This window comes from Aspergillus brunneoviolaceus (assembly GCF_003184695.1).
Source record: "Aspergillus brunneoviolaceus CBS 621.78 unplaced genomic scaffold BO95scaffold_99, whole genome shotgun sequence".
NCBI classification, from domain to species: Eukaryota; Fungi; Ascomycota; class Eurotiomycetes; order Eurotiales; family Aspergillaceae; genus Aspergillus; species Aspergillus brunneoviolaceus.
In genome coordinates this window covers 52660-75261 of record NW_020290829.1, presented here as the reverse complement: position 1 = coordinate 75261, position 22602 = coordinate 52660, and the positions used below count along the sequence as shown (strand labels likewise).

General features: G+C 51.6%; 8 protein-coding genes across 8 annotated transcripts; 3 read left to right on the top strand and 5 right to left on the bottom strand.

The window, feature by feature from the left end:
• Positions 1 to 95: 95 nt before the first annotated feature.
• On the bottom strand, positions 96 to 942 carry BO95DRAFT_375431 (SDR family NAD(P)-dependent oxidoreductase; the record flags this gene model as incomplete). The annotated part of the gene is made up of 2 exons (XM_025583142.1): positions 96 to 415; positions 471 to 942. 2 exons carry the CDS (start codon positions 940 to 942, stop codon positions 96 to 98), a joined length of 792 nt encoding a protein of 263 aa, XP_025437022.1.
• Positions 943 to 2745: 1803 nt separating this feature from the next.
• BO95DRAFT_375483 (putative GABA permease) lies at positions 2746 to 4621 on the top strand (the record flags this gene model as incomplete). Its single annotated transcript, XM_025583146.1, has 5 exons — positions 2746 to 2833; positions 2890 to 2950; positions 3010 to 3242; positions 3312 to 4154; positions 4239 to 4621. 5 exons carry the CDS (start codon positions 2746 to 2748, stop codon positions 4619 to 4621), a joined length of 1608 nt encoding a protein of 535 aa, XP_025437021.1.
• A 572-nt stretch (positions 4622 to 5193) lies between these two features.
• On the bottom strand, positions 5194 to 6388 carry BO95DRAFT_486177 (nucleolar protein 16). The gene is made up of 2 exons (XM_025590442.1): positions 6208 to 6388; positions 5194 to 6083 (listed from the first exon to the last, which is right to left on the bottom strand). Exons 1-2 carry the CDS (start codon positions 6336 to 6338, stop codon positions 5465 to 5467), a joined length of 750 nt encoding a protein of 249 aa, XP_025437020.1. The 5' UTR covers positions 6339 to 6388; the 3' UTR covers positions 5194 to 5464.
• Positions 6389 to 6618: 230 nt separating this feature from the next.
• Positions 6619 to 8290, top strand: BO95DRAFT_424655 (Zn(2+) transporter YKE4). Its single transcript, XM_025584682.1, has 3 exons — positions 6619 to 6839; positions 6927 to 7077; positions 7139 to 8290. The coding sequence occupies exons 1-3, from the start codon at positions 6696 to 6698 to the stop codon at positions 8095 to 8097; spliced, it is 1254 nt and encodes a 417-aa protein (XP_025437019.1). The 5' UTR covers positions 6619 to 6695; the 3' UTR covers positions 8098 to 8290.
• A 249-nt stretch (positions 8291 to 8539) lies between these two features.
• BO95DRAFT_424652 (Zn(II)2Cys6 transcription factor domain-containing protein) lies at positions 8540 to 10379 on the bottom strand (the record flags this gene model as incomplete). Its single annotated transcript, XM_025584681.1, has 4 exons — positions 10254 to 10379; positions 9661 to 10185; positions 9444 to 9587; positions 8540 to 9385 (listed from the first exon to the last, which is right to left on the bottom strand). The coding sequence occupies exons 1-4, from the start codon at positions 10311 to 10313 to the stop codon at positions 8540 to 8542; spliced, it is 1575 nt and encodes a 524-aa protein (XP_025437018.1). The 5' UTR covers positions 10314 to 10379.
• Positions 10380 to 11189: 810 nt separating this feature from the next.
• BO95DRAFT_518672 (amino acid transporter) lies at positions 11190 to 14132 on the bottom strand. Its single transcript, XM_025591981.1, has 11 exons — positions 13727 to 14132; positions 13641 to 13668; positions 13349 to 13587; positions 13145 to 13292; positions 13005 to 13095; positions 12941 to 12958; positions 12832 to 12889; positions 12260 to 12776; positions 12099 to 12187; positions 11831 to 12044; positions 11190 to 11775 (listed from the first exon to the last, which is right to left on the bottom strand). Exons 1-11 carry the CDS (start codon positions 13759 to 13761, stop codon positions 11437 to 11439), a joined length of 1776 nt encoding a protein of 591 aa, XP_025437017.1. The 5' UTR covers positions 13762 to 14132; the 3' UTR covers positions 11190 to 11436.
• An 857-nt stretch (positions 14133 to 14989) lies between these two features.
• On the top strand, positions 14990 to 16901 carry BO95DRAFT_424647 (uncharacterized protein). The gene is made up of 5 exons (XM_025584679.1): positions 14990 to 15348; positions 15409 to 15593; positions 15656 to 15996; positions 16054 to 16347; positions 16419 to 16901. Exons 1-5 carry the CDS (start codon positions 15086 to 15088, stop codon positions 16812 to 16814), a joined length of 1479 nt encoding a protein of 492 aa, XP_025437016.1. The 5' UTR covers positions 14990 to 15085; the 3' UTR covers positions 16815 to 16901.
• On the bottom strand, positions 16896 to 19914 carry BO95DRAFT_375476 (protein kinase family protein; the record flags this gene model as incomplete). Its single annotated transcript, XM_025583145.1, has 4 exons — positions 16896 to 17318; positions 17383 to 17712; positions 17758 to 18010; positions 18122 to 19914. 4 exons carry the CDS (start codon positions 19912 to 19914, stop codon positions 16896 to 16898), a joined length of 2799 nt encoding a protein of 932 aa, XP_025437015.1.
• Between the last annotated feature and the right edge of the window lie 2688 nt (positions 19915 to 22602).

The following is a 22602-nucleotide window of genomic DNA, read 5'->3' as shown; positions in this document are numbered from 1 at the left end:
CGGGCACCCGGCCTCCATTCAATGTGCCCGGTATATTCATCCCTTAAATCAAATTGACCTTCGTCTACACCACAACAACCCCTTCTAGAATTATCTTAACCTAACCATCCAGTCAACCCTTGATCCACAGGAATACAAGTCCCATTGATCAAGCTTGATCCTGGCCCGCAGGTGATCGAGAGACAAAGATCCGCCACCTGATCGACATCGCACATTGCCAGCTTAGCAGCCGTCATCATATCCATCGCCTTGTCTTTACCTTCCATGTTCACTCCTGTCATGAATGCATCCGTAATATTCGTGTCCATCCCACCCAGCATCAAAGCATTACACCGAATGCCCTTGGAGCCATAGAACGTGGCCGTGTTCTTAGTCAAGCCCACCAAGCCATGTTTGCTCGCCGTGTACGCAGCACCTATGGTTGAGTGTGTGAGTTACCAACTTGGGGATTGAAGAATAAAAGCACTGACCCGCCGCAAAGCCTGCCTTCCCAGCCACGGACACGATGTTCACGATGCGCCCATCCACCACGTCCCTTTTCAGCATATCCTGCACCGCCAACTTGCTGAGCAGATACGGCGCCGTCAAGTTCACCGCGATCACGCGATTCCAGAGGTCCTCATCTAGCTCTCCGACGGGGTCAAATCGGTCCATGATTCCGGCATTGTTGATTAGGATGTCCAGCTTCCGAAACCGTGCGACGATCTCATCGAAGAGGGACTGCACGTCCGACGCGGAGGTAATATCGGTCTTAATCGTCAGCAGTCGGCTGGCATTGTCTCCGAGTGCGAGTTCATTAAATGTGTGATCGAGGCGATCTTGGTTGATGTCGCAGATGACGACGTTGGCGCCGGCTTGGAGGTACCGGGTTGCGATAGTCTTGCCCAGCCCGCCTGCACCGCCGGTCACAAGGCACGTTTTCCCGCTCAGGTTGATGGACATGTTGTTTCAACTTGGGTGATGTCTTGTGCTCAATATTGTAGCTCGAGATCAACGGCGGATTTTATATACTTTGGGGCTCTTCGAATCAAAACAGTATTTCCGCATTCTGCGTGTAGGCTTCCCCTCATCCCCTAGAGTTCTTCCCCTGATCTAGATTTCACAGGTGTGAAACTTCGGTTATTAGCCCCGAGGACCAGTCAAGTGGGCGCTTGAGGGGGTGAAGCCGCGTCTTGACGGTCATGGACTGTCGTATTGGCGTATTCGGCTCGTCGGGGCGGCGAGTGGGTCCTTCCGTAGCTCTATGCTCGTCTCGCAAGGACGGGATACGCGAATACGCGTGTGGATATACTGCCAATCTCGCAGCCTGGAGCCGACATATCGGCTGCATGTTTGAAAGTCTGTTGCTTTAGGTGCGGGACTTGTTGTGAATAATCTCTTCTGTGGTCATTTCTGAAGTTGACCTTGCTCGTCGAGACCTTAAGTGAATATTGTCGGCAGCCCTGCGGACTCGCTAGTCAGGCTGCTCACCGCCCACCTTGATCGTTTCTGGCCAGTTCCTCTGGATAACCTCGCGTAGCGGAATTTATCACTGATTCATGACCCCGACAAATCCATCCTTATCGATAATCAGTTGTCGAGAAAATGGCCCGAGACATTCAGACGCCCTGGGCCATCGTCGCCAAACTCGTGACATCTCTCTCCTCCTGGAAACTGCGCTAGACCATGATTGATTATGGTTGTGAGTCTGCGAGCTCAATGACGACAGTTCCTGGTGTGAGTACTATCTCCAGGCAAGTCACAGCAGCAATGGTGAAGACCAGGCAGATGACAAGCGACGTGACTCTGAATAGCTCTCAGAAGTGAGGAAGCATCAGGTGAGTCGTTGCTTGCCCTGTAGCTCGTAATTGAGTTATTCTCGGATTCAAGACAATCACTGACCTTGCGGCAGTTGCTTACCTTTCTATGTTTGGCATGACACGGTCAAGACATCGGATTCGAGCCCTATGATTAACATTTTCTTCGGCTATTTCACATTAAATGAGTGGTCTTCCCTCTATTGAGATTGGCTGTGGTATCTGGGACTTCCCCGCGTTGAATCCGTCTTACGGCGATTCTTGTGGATCAATCGGTCTTAGATGCACATCATGAATTATTCCGGTTTAGCTCAGACAGGGTCCAGACTATGCAGAATCGCGCATTCCCGAGGCTTTTGTCATCGAGCAACTCGGGGTCACCCTTGCCGATCGCCGAGAGATGGCCATAAGTACGTTATTTGTGTTGTGGTAATCATTGTGTGTCTGATCTGATTTGCGCCTCAATCAAGGGGCCTCTCGGCTTCTGACGAGCTTGGCTTGTGAGTGGCACCACGGAGATGAGAGTCATCGGTAATTCGTTCATGAGACAACGGCGAAATATTCTACATCGATTGAATGAGGAATTCTTGTTGTCATGATAAGCTTATCATCATGGCATGGCTGTTACACAACAGGATGACTTGGAGCGCAAGGGAGGTTGTGCTATTTGTCCCTGACTCTTAATGCTCCACCGTGCATCGCGAGAACCTTCTCTTTTGGGTTAAATTGCAGCCACCTGCCGGTTATCTTATCGCCCCCCGGTTATCGCTTCCCCAGTTTCATCGGCATTGGTCAAGTATCTACCAAGTTCTTAGTGAACCAGGCGGCAATTGCAGCCCTAATGCTGTCTCAACATCGTGCTTGCCGGTTGATAAATAGGTAGCTCTGCTACGCTCATCCCTGAGTGACTAGCTGCTCCTGTTGACTACATCCACAAAGCATAGTGAAGATGCTTCCACAAGATGATGAGATTCAGCAGATCCCCCCTGCATCGGCGGGGGAAGATGTTCGTTTGGAGCATTTAGGATACGAACAAGGTATGGATGACCAATGACGATAGTCCAAGACATGCTGACCATCTATCATCATGAAGAGCTCAAACGGTCCTTCGGGCTGCTGGGTATGATCGGTTTCAGTTTCAGTGTAGTCACCTCGTATGTCTCGGTCCTCCCAAGGTTATTGTATGATATCAACCTGCTAACTTGACGATCAGCTGGACGGCCCTTAGCGGTGTCTTCATCGTGGGAGTGACCTCGGGTGGTCCACCTGTCATGGTTTTCAGTTTCATTGGAGTCAGCCTGCTCACCCTTGCCGTTGCCATCCCCATGGCGGAAATGTGTTCGATGTATCCAGTGGCAGGAGGTCAATACTCGTGGGTTGCGGCATTAGCACCTCCGAAGATCGCTCGGGGGCTGTCATATGTAACCGGCTGGTTCATGCTTATAGGTGTGCTTGCCCCTTCTTTCGTGTCTAACATCCAACCCATATCTAACCAAGAACTGTCGGAAATTACAGGCCTCCTTGCGATGGGCGCGACCAACAACTCTATCGCCGCCCAGTTTGTCCTCGGGATGGCCAACCTCGTCTTCCCGTCCTATGAAATCCAACGCTGGCAAACGGTGCTGGTCGCCTACCTCGTTGCCCTCCTGGCTGCGGCCATCAACATCTGGGGCCCGCACCTCCTCAACCGCCTCGCGCGCTTTATTCTGATTTGGAACATTGGCGCCTTTTTCATCACAATCATCGTCCTCCTCGCGACCAACGACCACAAACAACCCGCCTCGTTCGTCTTCGTAAACTTTCAAAACACCACGGGGTGGGACAAAGCGATGGCCGCAATCGTTGGCATCCTGCAGGCCTGCTTCGGGATGTGCTGCTATGACGCGCCCTCCCACATGACGGAAGAGATGAAATCGGCCTCCAAGCAGGCGCCGCAGGCGATTATCATGAGTGTGGTGCTGGGCGCCGTCACCGGGTTTGCGTTCCTGCTGGTGCTCTGCTTTTGCATCGGCGACATCACCGCGACTGCCAACTCGGCCACGGGCGTCCCGGTCATCCAGATCTTCTATGATTCAACCGGCAGCAAGGCTGCCGCCTGTGTGCTGGCCAGCATGATCGCCGTGATCGTCATCGCGGCGGGCAACAACATCCTGGCTGAGGGCTCGCGCTGCGTCTACGCCTTCGCCCGCGACCACGGCCTCCCTTGCAGCACCTGGCTGGCTAAGGTGGACAAGAAGAGACAAGTCCCGGTGAACGCTGTATTGTTGACGCTCGTCGTGCAGCTGGCGCTGGACGCGATTGATTTCGGGACGAGTACTGGCTTTGAGACGGTGATTGCTATTTCCACTGAAGGTTTCTGTACGTTGCTTGTCTCTTTCTTCTGCCCTCCTCACCCGCTTTCAACATTATCACAGTCAAACTAACCCTCTGACCCAAACACAGACCTTTCCTACGCCACCGCCCTCGCCAGCCGCCTCCTAGGCTACATAACCTCCCACCAGAAGACAATGACCGGCCCCTTTGCCCTGCCCTCCTCTCTCTCCATCGCTCTCAACGTCCTCGGCCTGCTCTTCCTGCTGTTTGCCTCGATCACCTTCAACTTCCCCACCACCTACCCGGTCACCGACGATTCGATGAACTACACCAGCGCGGCTATAGGAGTCATCGCGCTGATCGCCCTGGGAACGTGGGTGAGCACCGGGCGGAAGCATTTCACGGGGCCTGCGGGTGGTGCCGCATCGCAGGGTATGGTGGTTGAAACTGGGAAGGTTGTGGAGGATGTGGAGCCGGAGGGGATCTCGGCGGGAATGGAGAAGAAGGGATGAACTTTTGTTCATGGTACATGAGTTATTGTTTGAGTATGTATGTAAAACCTTTGATGAGAATATGCTGTGCCGGTTGTTCTTATGGGTAACCTAATTGTATTGTAAGTGGTGCAGTGGTAATCTACATGAAAGCGCTTAGGATATTTCCCGAGACATACCTATATCTAGGACTGACCCTTTGGCAGATTGGCCACGTGACGTTACAAGACTTGTGTATCTGGCTAGGTAAAGAACTGTAGTTATTAGGTGAGAATTCTGCTTCATTGTAATACTTTTCTAGACAGAAATAGCCTCTGCCTAGTGTCATTTTGGACTTTGTTTCAGAAAGATACGCGACAACGAGGATCCAGAGTAAAACCCCATGCAGGGGATAGTTCGTCACCAGGCGGGCATCACTTGTCTCAGGTGACATTTAATAACATATCCCATTCTTGGAGTCACCTTCACTTTATGGAGTAATCACCAGGTAACGACTGTGTACTTTCTCCCTGGCATAGTGCTGTTGCCGAAAAACTGGGTCGCTGGTTTAGTTCATTGATGTCTACGAAAGAAGATAATCTATGACTCTAGTAGCACCTTTGTTCATTGATACTGTAGGCAGACCACTGCTCTGATCGTCTATGTACTGTACAATAGACGTGGCTCCGGCCAGAATCGATCATTTTCATCCCAACCAAACTGGTATCCCGCGAAGTAAGTAGGGCCGGACATTGTTCATATGACCCAAGACAGACACAGACACTTTTAGCCCAACAAAGAAACCCCGAAGAAGAAAGAAGAGGAAACTCAACGCCATACTCGCCAAAATGCAAAGAGATTTGTTTTATATCAGGACACCCGCAATCATGACCGGCTCTTCTCCCACTTGGTGATTCTCCGCTTCAGATCGCCCGCGGTCTGCTGCATCGGGTTCAGTCTCCGGTCCCGCGCCATGGCGGCGTAGTTGTCGCCGTGCTTCTCCACCAGCCGCAGAATCCACTCCTCCTCTCTCTTGCTCTGGTGGCGGGGCTTCTTGGCGGCGACCTTGCGGCTCTCCAGGTCGGCCTGGAGCTCGAGCTGCCGGACGATCTCGCTGTCGGCCTTCTGCTTCGGCTTCTGTTGCGCCGCACTCGTCGACCCATCACCCTCCGCCTCCTCGTCGTCCGACAGATCGTTCAGCGGGTCGTTCAGCGGGTTGCTGCGCTTGTGCTTGCGGCCCGCCACCTCGATCTCGTCGTCGTCCTCGGGCCGGATGACGCGCAGGATCTTGCCGGTCTCCGGGTCGCGCTCGACGCGGATCTCGCTGGCAGCGTTCTTCTGCGCCACCGCCGTCGCGCTGCTCTTGATGTGCAGCGAATCCTCCCGTTCACGCGCGACGCCCCCCTCCTTCGTGGGCCGCTTCTCGGATCCTCCCGTCGGCGCATTCAGGCGGTGCACTAGCCCCAGGTTGCGGTAGTTTTGCGTGAGGGTCAAATCGCGGTTCCTGTTGATTCAAGAAGAGAAATCGCGTGTTAGCTGTGTGTGTTGCTGCGCAAGTGGGGGGCTGTAGAATGCTTCTGCATCGAGGGAGAAATCCCCCGTCGCGGGGATAAGTGGTTGGTTCGTACCAGTTCTCAGCGATAATGGCATTTCCCAGAACATTGATCTTCTTCCGGCCATTCTTCAGGAGACCGGTACGCTTGGCCTTGGCCTTGGGCAAGCCGGAGCGGTTCTTTCTCTTCTGGCGCACGTTGGTCATGGTGTGTTGATTTTGATGGGGGTTTGGATTGGTTGGTTGGAGTGAGTGTTGGCTGGCTGGCTGCCTCAAAAAAAAAAAAGTTATCGGGCCTCCCGAAAACTTGTGAAGGTTGTTTGCATTGCGTATCTTGGCATGTTTGCCTCCCGATTGATAAGGAGAGCAAAGATCCGGAGATCGGGGGTTCCGATGAGACCAACACGCGCTCGCGCCGCCGCTTCCTCCGCTAAGGTGGACTAAGGGTCTTCTTACCTACTATTTAAATTTCCCCCCTCCCCTCCCCCAGTCAGCTCAGCTCTACATGACCTGTCCATAACCCTGCTTCTTCTGTTAATTGCCCCGCTGGATTCCCTCACGGTCATGGTTTCCACTGCTTCTCTGCCAATGCGTCGCATTGGCTTGGCTCTTGCCGCTGGGGTAGTCTTGTTTTCTGCTTTGGCTGTCGCTCAGGATGCTATCTCCGTCGGAGAGCTGTCCGCAGGCGAGATCGAGGATGAGTTGCAGGTGAGTTTGTCTATCTTTCGTGGCTCTTGCTGGCTTTCCAACTTAGCCATACACTCGTGATTCATTTAGACCTGACACGATTCTCAGAAATGCCCCTTGGTCGAGTCCCTCAACGAGCATAAGCGCGCCACGAGCCCCCAGACCACCAGCCTGATGTCCAAGATCTTCGCGGTCCTGTTCCCCGGCAGCCCAGCGGTCAATGCGATCCTGGCCACCATCTACATCTCTGGACCTCCCAGTACGCCGGCCCCATCTCCTTATCTCGATCACCCCGGCTGACATACCAATACCTCCCGCAGACTTCCTTCTCGCCCTGTGCCCCCCGAACATCGACCCCTCCTCCCTCTCCGTGATGGTCGCCTTCGCCGTCGGCGGACTCCTGGGCGACACAATCTTCCACCTCCTCCCCGAGATCTTCCTGGGTGAAGACGCTCCCGACCACGTCCGCTTCGTGATGGTCGAGCCGAACCGCAACCTCCTCCTGGGGCTCGGCATCATGGTGGGCTTCTTCACCTTCGTCGCCATGGACAAGGCTCTCCGCATCGCAACCGGCGGCCAGGGGGGCCACTCGCACTCGCACTCGCACGAACACAGCCAGATCGCACCCTCCGCCACAACCACGAGCAGCTCCGCCACCACCAACACCACCACCAGCAACAACGTCAAAAACCGCAAACCCGCCGCCGCGTCTCCCCCATCATCCTCCACTTCCCTTGTTGCTACGCCCGAACCCATCACCAGCACCAGCATCAAACTCGGCGGCTACCTCAACCTGATCGCCGACTTCACCCACAACATCACCGACGGCCTAGCCATGTCCTCCTCGTTCTACGCCTCCCCGACCATCGGCGCCACCACGACCGTCGCCGTCTTCTTCCACGAGATCCCCCACGAGGTCGGCGACTTCGCCCTCCTGATCCAGTCCGGCTTCTCGAAGCGCAAGGCCATGGGCGCGCAGTTCGTCACGGCCATCGGGGCGTTCCTGGGCACCTTCATCGGGATCGCGGTGCAGGAGTTCGGTGGGAATTCTGCTGCTGCTGCCACCTCTTCCGCGCCAACGGCGGGTCTCCTCGGCACGAGTCTCACCTGGGGCGATATGCTTCTCCCTTTCACGGCGGGGACGTTCCTGTACGTGGGCACGGTGTCAGTCATCCCCGAGCTGCTGGAGACGAGCGGCAGGGACAAGCGCACGGAGGTGAAGCACATGATCACCCAGTTTTTGGCGGTCGCGGCCGGGGCGGGGATTATGTTGTGGTAAGTTACTCCCCTTACTCTCCTTCTTTCCTTCTGCAACCTACTTCTGAAGATTTGGTGACTTGTGATACTGACGGTGTGGTATGCTAGGATCTCCTGGGATTGAGGTTATGGAAATAGAGATTGAGATGTGTGATGTGGGCTACGTGATGAGGGGATTGTATTCTTTAGATCATGCTCGCTTTTGGATGATTCAGGTGTAGACTCGTAAAAAAAGTTAAGGTTATGAGATCACAGTGCATGCGCAGTATTTGATGACACTGGTAACTTTCCACTGCCCACCGTACACTTGACGTAGCAGGGCAGTCCCTCCCATCGCCCCTCTTGCATGCTATGTGGCTCGTGTATAACCATAATTCAAACCATAGGTAAGCGCTATGGTACCAGACTAAAGGATAGCATGAAGGGTAGTCGAGTTAGTTTTCCTCATTCTCATATCATCATCCTCAATTCAGATCCCAGGAATTATATATACGATGCGATACATCCACCGTGAGGGGAGGGGAACTGAACTCCATATCCTCCGCCGTGGGCACCTGAATGCATGCCCACAGTCTCCGGTCCGCGTCACCAAGACGCCCGGCCATTCCCCACCCTCGCGACTGAAGGAGCCGGTAGATATCTTGGCACCACGCAAAGCCCACCTCGTCGCGACCGTCCAGGTAGCACTTCGACACCACGGACACTGCGAAAAGAATGCAATGCGCGGAGGACATCAGGTTCCTCGGCTGCAGGAGATGCGCCACCGTGCGGCGGAGTTCGCGGGCTGATATGCATAGTAGTGTCGATGAGACGGCACCGAGCGTCGATTGGGTACCTTCCTGGCACAGCGTCTTGGTGTGGGATAGGAGTCTGCGGATCGTCAATGCCACGATCCAGAAGAGCAGAACAGATTTGGCCGTAGCTAGATTGGCGAATTCGTACAGTGGTGGGTGAGCGAGGTCATCTTCCGGGAAAGGCAGTGGCTGTGGAGCAGGTCGCAGCACGCTGGGGTCCCAGGGCACAAAAAGTCGAGTCTCTGAGGAGCGGCTCTCGCTCAACCCATTAGGCAAACACGTGCGCAGCCTTTCTGCCAGGTCGAGACAGTGTTGGAGTAACATCTGGGTGGCTGCTTCCTTACATTCGGAACGAGGCTGGCAGGAGATTACGTCCAGCCTTTGTTGCAGCTGCACGCTTTCAGCAAGCAAAGCGAGAATCGCGTCGAGTGGCCTCGTGGCTCTGTCTCGTGTTAGACACTCCCAATCCCCGTCGGTGGCCTTGGACGGGCAGGTCGTGATGCAGAAAGCCCGCACCTGCTGTTAGCCCAGATGAAATCGAAGATAGCGGCGGATTCCGCCCCTTTGGACTTACTGCGGCTAACTTCTGTCGAGTAATCATTGTCCCAGTCAGATCTTGAACGGGACGGTCCCTAAAGGAGGGATGATTGAGGATTGCCGTAGCGCCCCGTACATGAGTCAGGCAATTTTGCAGAGAAGCTTCACCCGTTTGCATTGTCTGCCGGTGGGGTCTGTGTGTCAATCTCCCCTGCCCAAGTGCATTTGTGTCTTCTTCGGATCAGTCACATTACCTCGTAGGTGTGGAAGACGATGGTCGTGTAGAGTACGTGAGGCGTCGGTGGGAGCCTCTGGCGGAGTATCCACGCCATCACCCTCAGCGCATCGCTATATAATTCCCCGCCGTAGTTCATCAACGGGAGGTCGTTGGCTTCCCTCCCCAAGAATGCGCACACGAGGGCCATTATGGACCGGTCTAGAAGCGCCGACTCGCCGGCTAGAGACGGAAACCGCGCCATGAGGAAGTACCAGCTATCATCCTTTGCGCTGAGAACATTGTGACTAGAGTTGGAAGCGAAGAATGTATTCATAAATGTCGAAAAGAGCTGAGTTCGGACAACAGTTTCCAGATTCAGAGGCGCCGGGAGTGCAAGCGGGTTCAATTGCCCGAGCATCTGGGCTACAGGCCTTCTGCTTGTGCCGGAGGCATCGACTCGAGTGACGAGGGTATGGTGGAGGAAATGCCGACTCGTCTCGTAGCCTAGACATCGCGTGCCCCTCCTGACGCAGCGTGCACACTCAGGCTTCGCAAGGTCGCACTAATCCGAGAGGGGATTGAGTTAATATCACAATGGTTTCCTAGGGTAAGGGTATTGCACAAACGGACTTTGATCTTCCGCTGTCTGCAGGTGGTGCAGCCCCGAGATTGATAGGGAATTCCGCCCATCGGAGTATGTCGAGCCGACGACGCTCAACGGGAGAGAGGGAGCATTCAGGAAGTCAGGAAGCATCTCGAGAATCGGCAGTCAACTTCCAGTACGGCAATGCGCAACGTCTGATCTCACGTGGTTTGCATTCAGGTACGTACCTTCTTGCTAGTCCGTGATCGAACTAACTTAATTATTTAGATTCTGTTTGGCTGTCCTTTTTGTTAGCAATAGCTGACGTGGCGTAGTGGAGTAGAATCTATCGAGACTAATGTAGCATTTGTCTAGATAAGCCTTGGGCTTTTGCCATTCGCGTCGCTAGCACAGGTCACATAGTGCGGGGTAGATAGTAACAGTACTGAGTACGGAGTAGACCACCAAGATAAGAGACCGATCACATCACTCGTCGTCTCCGAAACCGCGAAGATCGAAAGGGAAACATAAAGAATATCAGTTCCTCCTGGCGGGTGCTGGGCTGGTCCCGAGAACAACGTGGAGGGAGAGACAAGCCATGGAAGGAGCGAGCGTGGTTACCATGCATGATGCCTGGTGATTGCCCGGAACCTTGAACCCCTCCTCCCTTCCTTGTCGCTTAACTACGTGCAGCATCCATCTAAATCTTGATTCATTCGGAGAAAGGAGGTTACATCGCTTGACTTCTGGCGGCGTTTATTCGCAGAGCTAGCCATCCCCAGCCTAGTGTTTCCTGTAGACCGGCAGTCAAGATCAAAGCACGCTTGGAAAGTCTAATCACGCAGGGAGATGGGCTGGAACTACGGTATTTGCATGCCTATGTGAATGTTTGCTGCAATGCTACCCCTCTAGCCTCGTCGCTGTGACGATATCCCCCATTAACACACCCTTATCTTCCAATCCCATGCTTTCATTAATGATTTAATTGAGTAATTCAAAGTCATTTAGGAGACTTGTATATTCCATCAGCTCAACTCAACAACATGTGTAGAAACCATGTATGCGCTGGTAGTACAAAATGGCCCAAAAATACACCACAATTCTTGGTTCCTAATCCAGCTTGACATTGACCTGTCGTGCGAAGAAGGGTCTATCGCCAGAGCTCGTACTAAGCCACTGGTCTCTGAGCCTAATATCAAACCATTCAGAAATAATACCTGAGCAAGAGCCTCACGTATCAGACGATTCACGTGGATGAGATACTGGAGCTGAAGCCTGCAGATTGACGACCCCATTGGGAGGAGAAATGAGGTTATACTGTGAGACAGGCTGGTCGGGAAGTTCCGGGAGCTCTGGCACCCTCTGAGCGGAGGAGGCACCCAGGGACAGCAAACGCCGCAATACCCCTTTGAATCGCTCCCAGGTGGTCTGCTCCCTTTTATTGAGCTTGCGTACGCGTAAGTTGTTTAGGTCCATCAGCAGCTGGTCGGCCACAGGCGTTTTCCTGAACCACCTCTTGCGTCCACGGCAGACTTTGAGAATGACGAGGGAAACGAAAAGAACGAGATGCTGCGTTTCGTCATCTTGGAAACTATTCCGTACTCAAAGATATAGGGGCACTCACTGCTCCATATGCCATGGCTACCTCAGTCACGGTCGCCGATGAACCCCACCATGTTGCGCTGGAAAACGCAAAGATCACGAGACAGCCGATCAACCCGATCCAGGCCTGCACGGGCTGCAAGGAATGCAGCAAACCGCCCGAGAGTTGTTCTTTCGCATCTCGCCGAAATTCAGGACGACCTGCTTGCTCAAGTTCGCGGTCATGCGTCTTTATCCTGTCTCATTGTAAGCAGCGTAAACAATTAATTATGAGAATGGGACACACGTACCAGTGATAGTACCGAAGAAAGGCCAGGCAGATCGCTGCCCATACTATCATGATCGCGTTGCTTGATGAGGTGCTCACGACTTGCACTACCTAGGTTCTTTTGTCAGCACACGAGCGTAGCATGGGTTTGAGATAAGACAAATAATCTACCTGTTTTCTCACAAATCCATCGTTGATATTCAAGAAAGGCACCCAGCAAAACGCGAAAGCCGTGACAAGCAACGCAACAATAGGGACTTGAGTGCCAGGACTGAGAGTTCTGAGCTTCCTCGCAATCCAGAGGTTGCCAGGAATAGAACTCGCCATCCCATACAAGGTGCGCGAGGCCACATAGAGGGAAGTGTTGGCGGCAGAGAACGCACTGAAGAGTAGGCAGCCGTTCAAAAAGCCAGCAACACTCTTGTGCTCGCGTCCAAGGGCTGCAAGTATAATCATGCTGTTGGTGCGGCTGGTACTATTTCTGCTCTCCGACGTCCCATCATGAAGGCGTGGAAGTTCAGGATTATTCCATTTCACAGTAAGAATCTCGCCCACAGTACACATAATATAAACAACCACCACAACATATGTAATCCACCTTGATGGCCAGCGGATGGCGTGTGCGTCGCGAGCCTCGAATGCTGCCATTGCGTACAGCTCGATGCCCTGAAATGCGTATGCAGTAATCGGGATGGCAAAGCTAATCTCGGGGTAAGATCATAACAGGCATCAGGGGAACGTACTCGAAGACATACCAAGCAGCATGTCCGGGGTTATTAAACCCCATGTCCGCATAAAACCCTAGAGAGTAGGCTGTAGTGCGTTAGTAACAGGCGTCGCCTCAGAGTCAAAACTATCACGCACCATCGGAAACTTCGCCTTCTGCGAACGAAATGAGTAAAGTTCGCAGTGGAAGGATATTACTGACCATGCCCTGCCACCACGTAAAGATAGATTGAGATTGAGACTATCATGATAAGTTTCAAAAGACCGCCGATTGTTTCGACTATGCCGTACCACTGTTTATCGATTAGAGTACAAGTAATCCAGGGCGGGCAAAATGCTCACAAAGACGCCAGTCAAATTTAACAAAAGAAGGACCAAAGGCGCCAACGCGTAGGATATCAGCGCTCGCCATATAGTTGGCAAGCCCCAATACTCCAGCAGCGCCCCAGCCATACTATTTTGAGTGGCAAACGAGGCTGCATAAGCATACCTGCTCGACTCTGGTCAACATGGCAAAGTAAAAATTCCCATCCGGTCCTTACATACCAATAAGCCAGACCGATCACCCAGCCCAAATCATCGTCGACAAAGGTTCGCACGTATTCAACAATAGCATTCTGAATCGGAAACCGTTGCGAGAATTCGGCGACACACGCGTTGACTGAGAGAACGACGACACTCATGATCAGAGTCGCAACCAGTAAGCCCAAAGGGCCTGAGATGCCGAAAGCGGAGCCATTGTTGACGAAGATTCCACTTCCGATCACAACACTCAAGGTGATGAACTAATTGAACATTAAACTAAGTTCTTATAATGCAAGAGAGATTCCTTGCTCACGAAAATCTGGAAACCGTAAAGTTCCTGCCTGAGGATGGAGTGTCAATCTTGTCTCATCGCGCGTCAGACCGAAAGAACAAACATACTTGAGCTTTTGTGGAGTTCCTCTTATGATGGCCATTGTAGTGAAGGCGATTCTGGGTAGGATTTACTCCAGTTGCAGAACAATAACGTTATGTCATGTCACACTTGACAATCAAGCAAGAGAGATGGAATGGCAGGCACTTTGGAAAGAAGAACAAACAAAAGAACACAAAGGAGCGGTTCATTATGTCATGCTGTCAGGGCCAGGGGGTCAGTAACATTCGAATACTTCTGACTGGCAAATTGGTGGTAGCTGAGCCGTAGGAAATCGCCGGGGCCCGGATTAGTGGCTGATAAGAGGGGGTTGCCCGGCGCCCCGGCGTATCGCTCACGAGGCCAATGCGAGAATGTTTGCTTAATTGCTCTTCTTTGCTGTCTAGCGCCTTTTGCAATTGGTAAAGAGAGACGAGGGGGGGGGGGGGGGGATGTTCTGCAGCAGAGCAAGTGTACGGGTCGCTGACTCGTGTATATAATCACGGTGCCTGGAGAGGCTGTGTCGGACACCACAGTTCAATAAACTTCTAACACAATGGCAGAGTCAGGGAAGCGATATCAGCATGTACTTTCTCCTAGCGTTTCGACCTATGTGAACATGGCCGACGACATTGTGGATTATTTGCAAGAAACATATGGAGAAGATATCGAGACAGAGGTGGAGGTGGGCCTATATTCGCTCAGATGCAATGCGATTAATGGATACTCATGGTTAATCTCTAGTTCATCCGTCAACGATGGGTTGTGTGGGTGAGCAGGAGGATCAGTGAGGTAAGCCTGCAGCGCTCAATGTGACTTGCACACTGTATGTGACCGGTGAAAGAGGCTGAGCTAACTTCGGGCAAAGGAGGAGCTTTGGTAAGGTTCTTTTCGACCTTCGATCAACCCGCCTCGAAGACAAGGCTGGCTGACACAGAGTAAAATGACCAGCCAGATGGCACTCGAACTGAAAGGACGGAGAAGCAGAGGAGAATAGATGGGAAAGATGACCGGGGGACAAGGCTAAAGTGGTGGTGGGAGTGGAGGTGGAGGTGAAGGAAGGAGGCAAGGTTCGCCGGCGTCCAAGTCGAATCAATACTCAGTACATCATGAGCTATAATTGCCTCGGAGGGGCCGAACCCCGAAAAGCTCAGCCAGTGGTCAATTACTGCGGTCAGCCATTCAGCCCAACAGAGTCAATGACAGGGATCTCCCCTCTATGGCAAAAATGCGCCTAGTAGCCTGAGGCCTCCCAGGCTTATCTGTAGTTCCGCAAACTTTCCCCGTGTGTACTTTCGCCTCACCATCAGAGAATATATCTTTATCATTTCAGTCCCATATCATTCATTGTCATAAGCATATACTTCCTCAAACTCACCCCTAGTACAATGATAGCAGGAACCGAGCATAACCCAGACATCTGGCAAGCCTATCTACGGGAATTGCCCGGACACCATGATCCTTCTTCTGTGAATACGATCGCTCTCGAGAAACTGCTCGCCACACGTGTTCCCTCAGTCTTGACTACCAAGGAAGAGACCCGTGTCCGAGTAACCGATGTGAGGGATGGCCGCAGTGATTCTTTTCTCTGTGAAACACCCGATGCTCTGCAACAGGCCTTAGCCATGGATAATGGAAAGTTGAGGATCGTGTGTGTTCAGCCATTCATTGGTTCTACACAAGAGAAAAGCTGACTTTGAGTCGAAAACAGTTCAATCTACTCGGTCAACGCATTTAGTCCCTTGAGAATCTCGCCGGCCTTGATGGCAGACATATTCCGACGATATTCCGTTCACCCTGGGTTCATCCAAGTCCTTCTCTCGTTCGCAAGCAATGTCCACGTCTCGGAGGCAGGGAACAATTATCTATTTGCTGGCAAAGATGGCGGTGATTCTTGTGGGTTCACCAATGCTACTCAAATTTTCTGCCACCGCAGTAGCTCACCGAAGCATGTGCAGATATAACATATCAGATCAACTACGTCGAAGAGAAGCACCATCCGAGAGGGTTGTTATGGTCATGGCGTCATACAGGAGTATACCATCATCATTGTATTTCATCAGGGGGCGAGGAGTCTGATCTATTCATCCTTCTTCATCCCACCGAAGACAACGTTTACGAGCGACGAATACAGAAAGAGCTTCAGCTTCCACCCCCACAAGACATACCGTCAGAATCCCACACAGGTCGCGAGCATAGAAGCCACCTCCCAACAGCTCTCCACTCCCTTGCCTTGTCATCATTCTTGGGGAACTGGCGATGGTACCTTCGAGATCTAGGCAAGAAGTTTGAAAAACACGTAGGCCACCTGTCCCATTTATCCTAACGGTCGAGTGGCTAATATGGGGTTCGACAGAACGATCTTGCTCTCATCGCCGACCCCGACGAGGCGACACCCTTAGAAAGTTATGACATGCTTGCTTCTCTCCGCGACCTCAATGACTCAGCCCTGCGTGCTCAAGTGTGCTGTCGTGGGAGCCTCGAGCTGGTGGAAAGGCTAAAGGCCGCCACATCTTCTGGAACACTGAGTACGGCTGATGACACGTTGGAGCGAGCCGTAACGGCATGCGACGCTATAGGGACGGAACTTCGTGGCTACCTTGCAAGCTGCGATGAACTGATCCCCCGCATCCGCAATGCGATAGACTTGGTAAGCAGAATTCATCACTATAGGATTCCTAACATTGTATCGGAGGCATCGTAGCAACTGACGAGATGCAGGCGGGCTATACCCTCTCCTTGCACAACCAACTGGACACCGCAAAGATCGATCGCGAACTGAGAGATCTCATCGGCCATCTTGAGATGTTGCAGCGCGACTCGGTCGATGATAGCGCCGCAGTCAAGATCATCACATTTCTGTCCGCAGTCTACCTGCCCGGCTCATTCATCGTTAGTCTCTACGGGATGAACTTTTTTGTATTCGACACAGATGCCCGCCAGATTGTCATCGCACATGATTTCTGGGTCTTCATCGCCACATGGCTTCCACTAACCCTTGTAACTGGTCTAGTGTATGTGCTGATTGTCTGGTTTGATGCGTGGTGGAAACGGAAGCCATTTAACCTGTTCGCGCGACCAGTTAAGATAACCAAGCTGCAGTCACCTCGAGGCTAGCTATTCTACTGTGCACTCTTTACACAAACCCGTTCATTGCATGTGTAGCAGTGGGCGTGCTTAAATATCAATTGAAGTATTTTACAGTGTATTGTTAGTCGTAATTATGCATGTGTTGTGCTCGGTAAGCACCACAACCACAATACACTCCCCCTTTCTGTATGCCTGCATTGACCACGGCTGTCCGTATTTCTTGGGCAATTCATATAAACGTCTGCTTGGGTGGTTCAAGCGATCCTCACCATTGGCATGAAGAATTGTGTATCTCTCCAGATGCACATTTGAGTGTAAGGGCCTTGTTCTTGTAAGTCCAAGCAGCCACTCGTCGCCTAGTACACAACCCAGGCTTATATCAATATGCTCATTGACGCGCTCGATGCCTGGCAGGCTTGCATCATTCCCGCCCAAAGAGACTGCGAGGTATCCTTGTCGCTTTTGGCTTGCAAGAATACACCCGGGACGGGTGTTGTAGGGAATGATAGTAGTGGGCTGGTAGTCACGCGCCTGCTGTAGGTCGATTAGAAAGGCCAAGACAATCATTTTGGGGTACGGCTCATATGGGACGCACCAGACTGTAATGAATAACATGATGAGGACCTGGGTTTGTATTGTCGTCGACTTTCCACGCGTACAAGGACTCTTGTTTGCCATAAACTGCCCACGCAAACAACATGTCCCCCTTAACATTGAACACTGCGTGGGTGAAGGTTTGATCTAGCTCTAAGCCGGTCGTTAAGTATTTGGTACTGTAGTCAGGGCTTCCTGATTGCAGTATAATCTCCCTGTCACGGACCAAAGCGAATATTCCACGGGGTGATACTGCGACAGAACTGATAAAGTCCACATTCACCGGTAGCATCGGTCTAGGGTCGCCTGCCGTTGCATCCCCAATGTAAGCCTGCAACTTGTTAGAAATTCTTTATTAGTTGGCGAGCATACTTACAGTCCTTCTCAGTTTCTTCTTGCAGTCTCCCCAGGCTGCAAAATAATGGCCTTCAATTACCACGCCCGCATTTCCACTCCCCCATCTATTCGCAAGTAAAATGCTTCGTACGTGTCTTGACATATCATCAGAAATGTTGATTTGTATCAGATCAATTCGCTCCTTGTAAAGCAATGCGACAGGCACCTTATCTTGTATTATAGACCGAGATACAGCAGACGCGAGAATGTCTTTGCTGTTGTGTTTTTGAATACTGAATTTATCAATGGGTTTGCTAGGTGAATGGTTGCTGGTAGTCCAACTGGAAGCATCGTAACTCGTTCGTCCTCCCGAACTCAGCGAAATGGGGGTTTGGGAATTCGACGGTGAAGGGAGAACAGGCCCGGGGGTCTCCACCACCTCTGGAGCGTTCCGTCCTGGTGATGGTGGTTGGATCTGCTCACAAGGCACTGACTGTGTACCCAAGGCTGCTTGTAATTCGGAGGCTGGTCGCGCGTCAGGTGCAAATTGTGTGTCAGGCCCGATGTGTCTGTCAAAGCCGCGTTGTATGTTGAGCCCAAGTTGTGTGTGAGGCCTAGGCTGCGTATCAGGCCGTGTGAGCTTAACGCATTCTTCGTATAGACCCCTCACAATCACTGATAGCGTTTCTGCCTCTGGCCTGTCGTTCTTTTCCACAATCAGAATCTTCTCTTGAACCTTCTGTGCCCAAACCGTCAATACGGGGTTTGTGAGAGGCCTCTGAAACCGGATACTGTTTAACCACGTGGTCACTGACCCGCGTAGTCTGAACTTTTTCTCACCTGGAGGTAGACTGTTCGGCGTAAACTCTTCCCAAAATGAATCATTCTGGCCTGGGACTTTGCGTTTCTCTGCAAAGTTCAGAACCTCTTCCTCCCTGCCTATCGCCCATGCAAGAACCTCAGAGAAAACACACCCGAAAGACCATACATCGCTGCGACGTCCTGCCCCCTCAATATCGGTTCCGTGGCCTTCTACACGAATTCCCTCGGGGGGCTGGTATGTGCCAAGATCACGGAATGCTGGTTTATTGATAGTAACCTCATGATAAAGATCTCTGATACTCAGGGCATGCGTGCGGCGGTCATTTTGTGTGACTGAGATTCCGAAATCTGAAATCATCCATTTCCCCACGATAGACTCGGCATCATTCATGATCAGGATGTTATCAGGCTTGAGATCCATGTGAGCGCACCTGATTATCTTGGTCTTGATTGTGATATGATTGTGCAACCAGTCTAGAGCCGACGTTAAAGCCCAACATTGGTATAGAAGCGCTTCGTGGGTCTTCAATGTTTCTAGAGACGTGACACCTGGAAACTCTTCCCGAAAGTCATACTTGCCAGCACCATCTGACAGGAACTGGAATAAATCACCATGCTGGGCGTAATCAAACAGTATGTAGTAATCGGATCCATGTGCAACGGTGGTGAGATGCTGTAAGATGTGTGCCTGACTCGTGAGACTATTCTTGAAGTTCTGGAGATTTGCTAGTTCAGTGTGGAAATCCTGTAGCTGTATGCTGCCTTCGAACCTCTTGCAAGCCACCTTGTAGGGGTTCTCGAAAAAGGCACCTTGTTTTGTTTTCAGGTAACGCGGCGCAATCTCCACAAGATCCACAGAGGCATATCCTCCGGACCCAATCCACTTGGGCTTTGACAGGAAAGGCAAGCGATGAGATTCAGCGATTACTTGTACAGGCCGGTTTGGATTACAGTCAATCACAGCCGGACAGAACGTGCATTGGTAGTCCATAAAGAGGTTGGTGAGCCATCGTTCCGTTGAGAGGAGATTCCGTATGTCCTCTTCTTGCAACGGGAGGTTTGCATCGCTGATTCCGCTGGTGTGGAGGATTTCGCAGAACATTCCTAACGTTGCAGTCGCCCCGATCCAAACCAGTATAGACAGTATGGCGACGAAGTCTTTCTGCGCGCTCCTTATGTCACCCAGAAATATAGGACGAGGCCCAAGCAAATCAAATAGTCGGGATTCATATTTCCACACCTCAATGAGGTCTTTCTGACAGATGAAGCGCTTGGGGTTATCATCTGGGCGCACGAATCTCTGGTGCAGATCTTGTATGATTTGGTCGACCAGATCTCGCCGTTGGGCGTTGAGGTCAAAAGCGGATGGGGACATATGAACGAGAGGGATAATTGATCAACATTGGTCACAGAAAACGGAATCAAACAAGCCGGGACTCCTCAACTATGAGACGATGGTCGTGGATGGCGCAACAGAAAACGCCATGGAGTGAAAGGACGAGGCTGGGGCTGAGGAGAGGATGATATGTGAAATCGGGTAGGAAAGCGATAAGAGCTTACACTAGTATTTTATTCTGTGTTCACACCTATCTAGTGTCATGTGTCTGCCTTGGGGCGGTGCAGCTATTCTACTTGCAGGCACGAAAGGCTTCCAATAAGAATAAGGCAGCCACAGCCTCGTCCGGGGGTCACATGACTGAGATATTGGCATAGAATAGGTTGCTATTTCAACTTAGGAAAGCAGTATAATAGACATCTCTCTCCTCAACTACCGGGCTGCAGCCAATCTCATAGGAACTGAAACTTAAAGCTAAAACCATATGCCGGGCTGAAGCCCGAAGATGAGTATAGCCTCATGCTTGGCACGGGTGTGATCTACAAACCCTACTATATAGACCAATGCTAGATAAATTCATTGTGGCACCACACCAAGTAAAACGTTGCTCAGTGTAGGAATAGCGAGTTACTTGTATTACCATCGATTATAGGGTAAAAAAGTATAGGATAACGTCCATGGTGCGCCCGACGCGACTTTGAAGTGACGCGTTCCTGAGATATCAATCAGAAAACGCGCTAAAGTGTATATCCACTTCGCTGTGTGTTGAATTTTCTTTGTTCAATTCTTTCTCTTCTCTTCACCCCCGATCACCGTCCCGTCTTCTTCCAGCTTTATCGATCTGGTTCAAAGAACAAGTCTACAAAGAACATCAAATCCCGTTACTACCATGCGTTCCTTGTGGACCCTGGCGGTCACAATCTGCCTTTCCTTTCAGCTGAGTACCGCAGCACAAATACTGTAGTAAGTCATCCTCAGTAAGAGCCTGAAGTAAGCTAACGCGGTCGTATCTTTTATAGTTACCCCGATACCAAGATCGTTCTTTGCCCCCAGAATGGTGGAAGTTACTGCCTTCACGGCTCGCTAAAGGGGCCAACTCTTATCAGCTGTGCTTCGAATGTGTCTTTTGAGATTCATACCTGTAACATTCTGTAAGTTCTTCCTTGTTCCTGGATTCAGAAGGCACTAAGGGCTCACTGCAGGCGCGACTAGGCTGTCTAAAGTGCTTCCGGATGAGTACAAGCAAGCTGCGACCTGTAAGTCTATCTGTACCTTTACCCAGCCTATACTCATCTTGCTTCGTGCAGACTATCAACTAATACTCTGAAAGGTCACGAAACCTCTACCTCAGCCGGCGACGCTCTCTGCGCCTTCAACGGCACTGGCTACGTCCTTTCCAGCCCCGTTCTGCCTGTTGCCGTTCCGGAGACTCTCCTTTGCGAGGAAGCCCAACAGAACGGACAAGAAGAAGCTCCCAGTGTTAGTAGCACTGCTGTCGTCTATGGGCCGTCCACTTCTTCCCAGTATGACTGGCCCTCAACTTCCGTGCCACGACTCACACGTACTTCGACTGCCTACACTACCATCACAGTCATTGCACTGAGCACGACCTTGGAAGTCCCTACTGCTACCTCTACCCCTAGTCCTACCCAGTTCAAACGAGACTACCCCTGCTCTAACGCACGCACCGAATCCCCATCCACCGACTGGCCCACCCCAACCCCCGTGAGTCTCCACGAGCTCGCTGCACTCACAAGCCCCGAAGAATCACCCTCCCCAACCTCCACCCGTCGCCTCTCCACCTCCACCTCGACAATCTACATGTACAAAGGCTCCGTGGTCCCCGCGACCTTCTCTCCTCAGGAAACCGGCACCGCTAGCCGCGTCACGGTGGTTGTGACCTTCACTGCCAAAGCATCGAAGACCACCGTCACTGATGAGAGCCCTGACCTTAATACTCTGACCGGTACTCACTCCCCTACTCACAAGGGGGCGGCAAATTCCGGCTCCGCGGAGGTGGTGACGGCGTCCCTGTGGGTGTTGGGTTGCATCATGGTCTGCATGGCCATTATCTGCCTGTGGCTGATGTGGGATGACAATTGATGCTGATGCTGATGATGGGGCGTTTTCGGTGTTGCTTCTCTGATCAAGGATTGTTTTCTCTTGCTTGCGAGTATTTCAGCGGGCGTTTTATGGGGTTGAAAGACGGATTTGTTATTACCGATCTTGATCATGTTTGACTCGCACATAGTGGAATTTATGATCTCCTGCAGGAGTTGTTTTATGTATCTGATAGCACATAGGCATATCATACTCGAAGTCATCTGCAGTTCGTACAGTGTACTGGCCCTGACTATCAAGTACAGACCTCTATGTGTAGCTGTTTTCTTCGCATGGGAGGTTTACTAACACATTTTTATCAGAGGCTCACGATTTTCAGCCTCAGACCACGCCTGTGTGCATGCGAATAACTGGAATGCTCTGTGGCACTGTTAACTAGCCAGGCGCCCTGTTTACAAACTAAGCTAAGCTTGCATTATTATTTCAATGATGTCAGCAACCTTGCCTCCTCCCGTGACAACATTGCTACATATAAGGACTCAATCTTAATGAACATACGGATCTGGTTGCTCCATTCAGTGCCTTCTAGTATCGTAATGCTTGGAACATAATCCACAGTGGAATAGCATCTGAATTTTGGAAGCAAAAAAAAGAAGAAAGGAAATG

Coding starts and splice junctions, on each gene's coding strand:
- BO95DRAFT_424655 (XM_025584682.1), top strand. CDS start 6,696: ATGGTTTCCACTGCTTCTCTGCCAATGCGTCGCATTGGCTTGGCTCTT. Junction 6,840..6,926: donor AGATCGAGGATGAGTTGCAG/GTGAGTTTGTCT, acceptor CACGATTCTCAG/AAATGCCCCTTGGTCGAGTC. Junction 7,078..7,138: donor CTACATCTCTGGACCTCCCA/GTACGCCGGCCC, acceptor TACCTCCCGCAG/ACTTCCTTCTCGCCCTGTGC.
- BO95DRAFT_424647 (XM_025584679.1), top strand. CDS start 15,086: ATGATAGCAGGAACCGAGCATAACCCAGACATCTGGCAAGCCTATCTA. Junction 15,594..15,655: donor CAAAGATGGCGGTGATTCTT/GTGGGTTCACCA, acceptor AAGCATGTGCAG/ATATAACATATCAGATCAAC. Junction 16,348..16,418: donor TCCGCAATGCGATAGACTTG/GTAAGCAGAATT, acceptor GACGAGATGCAG/GCGGGCTATACCCTCTCCTT.
- BO95DRAFT_518672 (XM_025591981.1), bottom strand. CDS start 13,761: ATGGCCATCATAAGAGGAACTCCACAAAAGCTCAA. Junction 13,669..13,726: donor GGAACTCCACAAAAGCTCAA/GTATGTTTGTTC, acceptor CTCCATCCTCAG/GCAGGAACTTTACGGTTTCC. Junction 13,588..13,640: donor TTTACGGTTTCCAGATTTTC/GTGAGCAAGGAA, acceptor ATGTTCAATTAG/TTCATCACCTTGAGTGTTGT.
- BO95DRAFT_486177 (XM_025590442.1), bottom strand. CDS start 6,338: ATGACCAACGTGCGCCAGAAGAGAAAGAACCGCTCCGGCTTGCCCAAG. Junction 6,084..6,207: donor GCCATTATCGCTGAGAACTG/GTACGAACCAAC, acceptor TTGAATCAACAG/GAACCGCGATTTGACCCTCA.